The sequence below is a fragment of the Cryptomeria japonica genome, chromosome 3 (assembly GCF_030272615.1).
Source record: "Cryptomeria japonica chromosome 3, Sugi_1.0, whole genome shotgun sequence".
Classification (NCBI taxonomy): domain Eukaryota; kingdom Viridiplantae; phylum Streptophyta; class Pinopsida; order Cupressales; family Cupressaceae; genus Cryptomeria; species Cryptomeria japonica.
This window is the reverse complement of record NC_081407.1, coordinates 347,032,736-347,040,606: the sequence shown is the minus strand read 5'-3', so window position 1 is coordinate 347,040,606 and position 7,871 is coordinate 347,032,736. Positions and strand designations below refer to the sequence as shown.

The following is a 7,871-nucleotide window of genomic DNA, read 5'->3' as shown; positions in this document are numbered from 1 at the left end:
ATCTAGAATTCTTAAAACTCAGCAGATTTGAAAAATTCCTTACAAGCTTAATCTCTGCCCTAGAGCCAATGAAGGTGGGTACAGATTGCAGCACCCACTGGTGTTCATAATTGTACGAGTAGAGAAGCTTGTGTTTGAGGATGAACATTAACTAGGCTAGATTCAAGAAAAGAGTTGAATCAACAGTACTGTTTGGAAAGACATTAGTTCATTTACCGTGAATTTTAGAATTTGTTAACCATATTGTCACAAAAAAGGAGGATATGCAAAAAGTAGTTTCATTCACCATTGAATCCAACTAGTGATTCCAAACTCGAACAATGGCTTTGATAGCATATTGTCACAAAAAAAAAAAAGATATGCAAAAAATGAATCATTCACCATTGAATCCAACCACTAATTCCAAACTGGAACAATGGCTTTGATAGCATTTTTTTTCACCATTGAATCCAACAACTAGTTCCAAACTCAAACAATGGCTTTAGTAGCATATTGTCACAAAAAAGAGGATATGTAGAAAATGAATCATTCACCATTGAATGCAACTAGTAGTTCCAAACTCGAACAATGGCTTTGACAGTGCCTTCTGAATTCATATTTGTGGATCTCATCACAATCCATCACCCTGGACTAACCAGAAAGTGATCGGACAGTGACCAAACAAAATTTTCTCCCAATGAATACAACCGGCCCGACCACAGCAAGAATAAAGGTTGAATATATGTTGATAGCAATCATGACAAAATTTAATCTTTCAAACACCCAATCTGTTCCATTGCAAATTTGACCATATAAACCACAAGTCTGAGGAATCAAACTGCCTCTAGTAGTCCAGAAATATTTTTAGAAAAACCAGGCCAAACATTTGTCAATGCACCAGCATATGTGATGAACACCTTCATCATCCTTAGGAAATGTAATCATATTAAAGTTGCCACAATCAAACAAGTTGAAAAAGGGGAGGTCAAACAATCAATGCCATCATTGTACACAGTTGTTGATAAGGTTTAGTCATTTAAACTAAACCTTTGAAGTACGGAGTTACGAATTCACTATTTAACTGGATTTTAAAAGCTAGTTAGTTACGACTAGAATATCATTTTCACTAAATTTAATGATCGTAAGTATTTCTCCTATTTAAAGGATCTACTTGGCATTTAACAGGCTGTAAACTGTTATCTGTGTAAAGATAACTAATATTAATCTTCTTCATGCAGTAGTAATGCTAACATTTAACAAAATTATACCACTGGAACTAGCCATCAACCAAGTTAACAAACTGCTAAGGCAGATAATGTTTGTAGTAAATCTATAATTCACTGACCATAACACCCAAAATATGCACAATATAAATAAGATAAAACATTTCATGTTCTCTTTAAAATAGAATTTTGGCCGGTAAAGATACTGCTTGGAATAGGAATCTATGCAGATAATATCTAACATCCCATTATCATAAAAATTCTATAATAGAAAGTTTGATTGTCTGCATTTCAATCAGTTAAAAATTTATATTAAATTGCAGAGAAGATCTTAAATGATTTAAGCTCGTTGAAGAACCACATGAAAGAGAAACTAAAAGTCCAATTTAAAGTATTGACCTGCAATTTGATTTCTTATATATATATTACATTAAGTAGTAGAATTAGACAATGATGGAAACACTGAGGTTGAGATCCAATCCCAACCACCAGAACACAAAAAACTGGATTAATATGGAGAGAACAGACCACCACTATAGGCACAATGGATTGAAATACAAATTTGGAATGGTTGTGCAACCCAAATATAATCATGAAGATGGGGCTGCTTAGTTCATTTCAATCCAAATCCAATTTCAAAACACCCATTGGTTTGTTTTCTTTTATTAGAGGGTGAAGGTGGGTTTTTTCAAGGGCCTAGACGCTTATACAAAGAAAGTTCAGATTCAGCAATGTAGTCCATCAAACTACAGACAAACAACAAATCTGAACTAACAAAGAGTCCGTCAGCACCAAAGCTGTTAACCAATGGCAGAACACTAAACCAACAGCATCTAAACAGCAAGAGGATGGCAAATAAGTACATGGCTGAGAATAATTACTTATAGGTCTAAACACACAGCCCTCCTTAGTACCACTTGAAACCTAGACCTTCTGTAAATGGACTTGACAGGCAGCTAGAAGCCGTGAAGCTCCAATTATCCCTGAGAACCAACATCAGTAACATTTGCTGTATCTTCGGAGAAGGTTTCCTTCCCATTCGTTCTCTCTTTTATAGCATCCTCCCCTAAAACTTCCATTTGTTTGTTGTATTGCTCAGAAAATTGCATATAGAGGATGTTATTGTGAAAGAATATCTGGTACTGGTAAATCAGAAATCAAAAAGATTGCCATACCCACCTCGGTTCCTGATGTTGTAATGGTCATACATAGGATCACCATAATCAACAGGCTTAATATCTACAGCTTCATTTTTTGCCTTGTTTCCTTGTGCTGCTCCAAACACCACTTCACTGCTTGAATTACGTGGCTTGTCATAATGAGTCTGAGGGGCAGATGACCGGTGTCTCAATGATCGTGGATGGCTTTGATCATCCTTATCACCACGTTTGTAGTTATTATAGAACTTGAACTCTTTATAACTGGAAACACCTTTACTGTCTTTGGTGGATCGCAATCGAAGATTTTGAACTTTCAATGGCTCAGGTTTGGGATTATGATCATCTGAATCTTCAAAAGGAACTGAATTTTTCCAAATTGGGTCCACTTTAGACTTATAATCATCATCTGGAATCGGAAGAGAATCCCTATCTGGCCACAAATCTCCTTTATCTTGACGATTCCTGGATATTGGTCGAGGCTCAACATCATCATCTGGAATGGGGATGGTATCATGTAATGGCCATAAATCCCCTTTCTTTTGAGGGTTTTTTCTTAGAATAAAATTACTTATAGAAGTGAAGATACTACCAATAATTTCCACCACAAATTTGAAGAGATCCCAAATAAATTTCCCAAAGGACATCCAACCAGCATCAACATTTTCAGATTGTCCCTCAACAGGGATAAGAGAAGGTCGGTCTGTCTTGATAGGACTGGGCAATTTTTTTTTGGATGGCTTATCCTGCCTTGCCTGCAAAATGCTTGCAATATGAGATCTTGATACTAGCGCTAACCAGTGTCAAGCAGGATTCACAAAAGACATGCCAAATTATTTCTGAAATTATGTTTAAAGGTACGTCTAACCTACCCTTCTCCCAAAAGTGATGCTTCCAAATCCTTGATGTTGAAGCAAGCCAAAAATATATCCCACCGAGAGTGCACCAGCAACCATAAGAATGCCTGTAATATTCGACATGCCTAAGATAAACAAGAACTAAGAAACCGACTTCAAAGCCAGAATATTATCAAAGCTATTATTATCTCAGCTTCACACGAAAATTTCAAGTTCAAAGTTTAAACCCTCCAGAACCATTTCAATCATCATAGTTGACATAGTTCACTTGTAATAGACTTTGCTGGAGAACCATCCACTCAATTTTGCATAGCTAGAGAGAAACAATTCCTAAAATTAAAATTGTATTAATCTATTAAACTAGCTTCTGCCATTTATATTATAGGAAATAGGTAAGGCTCTAGCATGTTAACTGAAATACATACCTGAGGGATAGCTTGCGGCATAATTATATGCACAATCATCATACTGGAGGGAAATCTCACGAATAGCCTGGTTGCCCCTATCAACAACCAACAGTGAACATGTACTGCTCACATAAACCACATCAAAATCACTTGAAAACTTGGCACCTTCACTGGGGCCATCAACATGACCAGCTTTATTCGACCTACCTCCAGCAATAGTCGTTACACCTGAATTTTATCACCCCAATGAAATGAAAGATGAACCAGGATGTAGCTAACAATAACATAGACATTTGGCCAATTTCATCTAAATTCATAAGTACCTAAAGCAAACCAAAGCACATCATTGATGAATAACTAAAATTAGTATATCTAATCTTGTAATGTAAATATGATCAAGGTGATGATAATGTGCTTAACTTCCAAAACATGTGGTAAAATTTCAACCCATCAAACTCTTAGATATGTAGTTCAGGCCTAATCATTTAACTTTTAACAGAATGGCAGAGAGTCAACGAAGTCCTTATAAAAAGCTATGTGTGGAGCAAAAGCCTCTTAAGGATAATCAGAACATTATCCTTTTCCATATATGGAATTTTGCTCGATGGTATTCTTATTTTAAAGATGGTTCTATATTTTAAGGGAGATCTTCTAGTTGACACTCATGCCTGGCAGTAAACTTCGTCTGCAATCTGAGATGGGAAATTAGTCCATTGTGGACTTAATCTCTCTCAAGATTCTTTCCTAGATCAAATTAATACTGAGAAACACACATCTCGCTGAAAAATTGAAAATCATGTCTATCTATCAAATTAGTGATCTGAAATGAATTTGCAATTTCTTTAGTAATTTTACTATTTAACTCCCAGTTTCTATGTGTTCACATTTTCCTACATGATTAAGTACCTTCTTGCCCAATCTTCCTAATAGCCAAATTCACGGTATCTGCAATGTAGATATTCCCTCTGTCATCGACTGTGAAACCTTTTGGATGATTGAAGCGAGCATCTTTAGGTTTTCCATCAACATGGCCTGAGTATCCTTGTGTGGAGCCTGCTACTAATCTGGCCCTGCTATCTGCACAAACCCAGCAGAAACTCGATGTGAAATAAAACTCGAAGGCTTATACGAATTGGGAAGAAAGAGAGAACTGAAAATGTGGTAACTTTAATTCAAAGATGGCATCAAAATGGGAGTGTTGATGTATCAGGGGTACATACAACGTGATAACGGAGGAGTTAACCGATGGATGTTGCTGTTGTCCGAATCTAGAATAAGCAATTCACCATCCGGAGAAACCTCAATGGTATATGGGTCAATACCAAGCTTACTTCCTTCAAGAACCGTTTCCACTACGTACCCACTTTCAAACTGAAGAAAGCTCCGGTCTGAAATATGTCATTTTGTTAGATCTATCACACCCCCAAATCAGAGTAAGAAACATCGAACACATCCTTGTACAGCATAAATGGTATGAAAAAGTTGTAAACCAGAAAAAGCTGACCAGTTTTAGAAATAACGGCCGGTGTACTCCATACCCACTTGAGCAGAGCAGATAATGGGCCGCCAACAATGCCTGAAATCACAATGTAAAGGATTACATTCCCAAATCAATTAGGGAAATGCAAACAAAACAACACAGAGCAACCAGTTCAATACGAAATCCCCTCGGATTCCAGTAATGCAATAACCCAATGCCATATTGTCAAGCAGCTCAAAGGTACAATGATGCAAAAAGTTAAAACCAAAAGCAGACATTTTGCAATCAATTTATACGGCAACCCTGTATCACATTTGTTATAAATAGAGGGGAATCAGCATTACCTGGAGGAGCAGCAAAGACTGTAGACCGACAGGGCGCCAGCACAGCTATTAAGAAAACACAAATAATCAACAGAGATCTCTTCATATCTCAGAACTTGGAACCCACCGCCACTTTTCTTCTGATCAAACACATCCATGCATGAATAGTCTTTATAGCCAAACATATGTCCTCCAAATCATTGTTACTCTTAACACCCCACTGCAATCCCTTCATCTGCCACACAATATAAAATGCACCAAAAACAAACAAAATCAATAATTTCAGTTCAGACTCAGGCAAAATACAGCGTGCCCAACTCAGGCGAAGAAAAATAAATAAACAAAACGAGACAAAAAGCTCTGGGGCAAAACCTCAAGTGGGTATTTTTTCTTGCAGTCTACAAGGACAGCCTACAAAAAAAAGGACAGCCACCCTTTCTCAATCAGGGTTTATTTTTTCCACTCACATTAATACGGAGCTCCACTGCAAATGCAATTGATTCATCTAAGGGTTTCTGTTTAACTTTACATGTCATCCAGTGGGACCCTCTGAAACTTGATTCCATCCAAACAAAAACACAAGAAAAACCCAATAGTTTTCGAGGTTACTTCCATGCTAGGAGATTACCTTTAGCAAAGCACAAATCTTTTACTTGACCTCATCTTGAATGGAATCTCACCCCATTTTCAGCTTCTTTTGAGAGCATCTCGATAGAAAAGGAATATGTATTTTTTTCTCCCATTCTTTCAACTGTGGAGCTGTATTTAGTTTTTTCCCCTGTATCTGCCCTTCCCACCTCCATATATACGACGAAATTATTGCTGAAAGGGCTGTGGAATCCACTACTGACAAGGAATCAAAGAAACATGCCATGTTATTGTCTGTATGTATGTGTGAATAGATATCTCGTGAACTAGCTTTTCATTAATTTGAAATATTTTTAAGTTTTGAGTAGATTTTGGCTTCCTCCTTTATTTACCAAATGTTAATTCATCGGCTTCGGCAAGTGAAATGATCACTATCCTTGGATTCGTAGGGTTTTTATTAAAAGAATCACTTGATTTGTTGGGTTGCAAAATGATAGGAAGATAGCTATTGATTGGATGTACATTGTGGAGAAGACTATTCACGTGGGACTTGCAACAAAGCTTAGCTAGATGTGCAAGTTGATAAGAATTCTAAATTCTCTCTGTTTTAGGGGTGTTCTTCGTATGATTAAAAACTAAATTGGACCAACAAGTTCCTGGCCAATAAAATTATTTTGGCCAGTAAACATACTATAATCAATTGAGTGAGCTTATTCGAAACTTCCTTTGGGCTAAATGGGGTAATAAAAAAGGACAGCTTGCTACTTCCTGGACACATGGCATCCAATCTAAGGATAAAGGTGGACTAGGTATTATAGATCCCTATACGTAGGACATTTGTCTCACTATGAAATGGATTGTTAGAGTTCTCTGGAGGGTGATGCACCTTGGAAACATCTTGTTCGACGTTGTATACAAACTGTTATTGTTGCACGTTCTTGGAATTTGGTCAGTTGGAACTTGGAAGGATAAGATTCTTCTTGTCTGATATTTTAAGATCCACCTTCAATTCCATTTGGAGAGCTTGGCAAATTACTTCAGAAAAATTAACTTGGTATGATCAAAGCTTAAGCCATGGTTTGAGTTTTGCTTCTTCTTCAATTTGGTGGAATCGTCTCATCCAACTGGACAATAGCCCTCTTGCTACTATTATAAATCTCAAAGTTAAACATCTCTTCAAAAAGGGGATTCAAATTTTTTGAGACTTATGGGACCCTCTGACCTTTAATTGGAAAACATCGCAGCAGCTTAAATCTAAGTTCAATGTTTCGTCAACCTATAGATCCTCAATTCAAAAAATTCGGTAGTTGGTTACACCTGAGTTGATTGGCCTCTTGTCCACACCATGTCATGATATTTCCCTCAAAGATTGGAAATGGCTTAATAATAAAAAAATTCAAGTGTTCCCTCTCAGATCTGTGTATAAACAACTCCTCCCTTCCATTTCCTTATCCCGCCGACTTAACCTCAAATGGCGTTGCAAGTATAGTATGTAAAGATGGAACAAATTAAGCTCTCTAATTTAGAAATCTAAAGCGGATGCTCAAGCTCAACTAGTGGCTTGGAAAATTCTTCATATTAAAGTTCATATTGGTGATCGACTCACTTTCATTTCACCCTCTTCGTCCTACCCTTTCTGCCACAAAAGAGGAACCATCAAACGTGCATTTTTGGTTTTGCCCTCATTCTCAACATCTTTGGAACTTTCTCTTCTCCACCTTCCCTTCGTTGTTTCCCCAAACTTGATCTTGGAGAACTACTCTTTTTGGACTTTCCCCACATCACAACATTATCACTCAGACCTTCAAACAAATCACCCTTAAGCATCTTTGGATATTTTGATGTTTGGTTGTCTTC

The 7,871-nt window shown here is 37.1% G+C and overlaps 1 protein-coding gene across 4 annotated transcripts; it reads right to left on the bottom strand.

Annotated features, from left to right (window-relative positions):
- Nucleotides 1-1,582: 1,582 nt before the first annotated feature.
- Nucleotides 1,583-6,272, bottom strand: LOC131034797 (uncharacterized). 4 transcript variants are annotated; one of them, XM_057966400.2, is made up of 9 exons: nucleotides 6,055-6,255; nucleotides 5,799-5,837; nucleotides 5,448-5,661; nucleotides 5,128-5,199; nucleotides 4,844-5,011; nucleotides 4,530-4,700; nucleotides 3,642-3,851; nucleotides 3,232-3,323; nucleotides 1,583-3,114 (listed from the first exon to the last, which is right to left on the bottom strand). In XM_057966400.2, the coding sequence occupies exons 3-9, from the start codon at nucleotides 5,530-5,532 to the stop codon at nucleotides 2,353-2,355; spliced, it is 1,560 nt and encodes a 519-aa protein (XP_057822383.2). In that variant the 5' UTR covers nucleotides 5,533-5,661; nucleotides 5,799-5,837; nucleotides 6,055-6,255; the 3' UTR covers nucleotides 1,583-2,352. The 4 variants fall into 4 exon arrangements, with proteins under 4 accessions (XP_057822383.2, XP_057822381.2, XP_057822380.2 ...); XM_057966398.2 differs by lacking the exon at nucleotides 5,799-5,837 and having other exon boundaries at nucleotides 5,894-6,272; XM_057966397.2 differs by having other exon boundaries at nucleotides 5,799-6,255.
- Nucleotides 6,273-7,871: the final 1,599 nt, after the last annotated feature.

Bases quoted from the DNA above. Each gene is read 5' to 3' on its own strand.
- LOC131034797 (XM_057966398.2), bottom strand. From the start codon at position 5,532: ATGAAGAGATCTCTGTTGATTATTTGTGTTTTCTTAATAGCTGTGCTG. The intron at 5,200-5,447 runs GTAATGCTGATT...TTGTGATTTCAG, and splicing joins AGTCTTTGCTGCTCCTCCAG to GCATTGTTGGCGGCCCATTA. The intron at 4,701-4,843 runs GTATGTACCCCT...GGGTTTGTGCAG, and splicing joins AACTCCTCCGTTATCACGTT to ATAGCAGGGCCAGATTAGTA.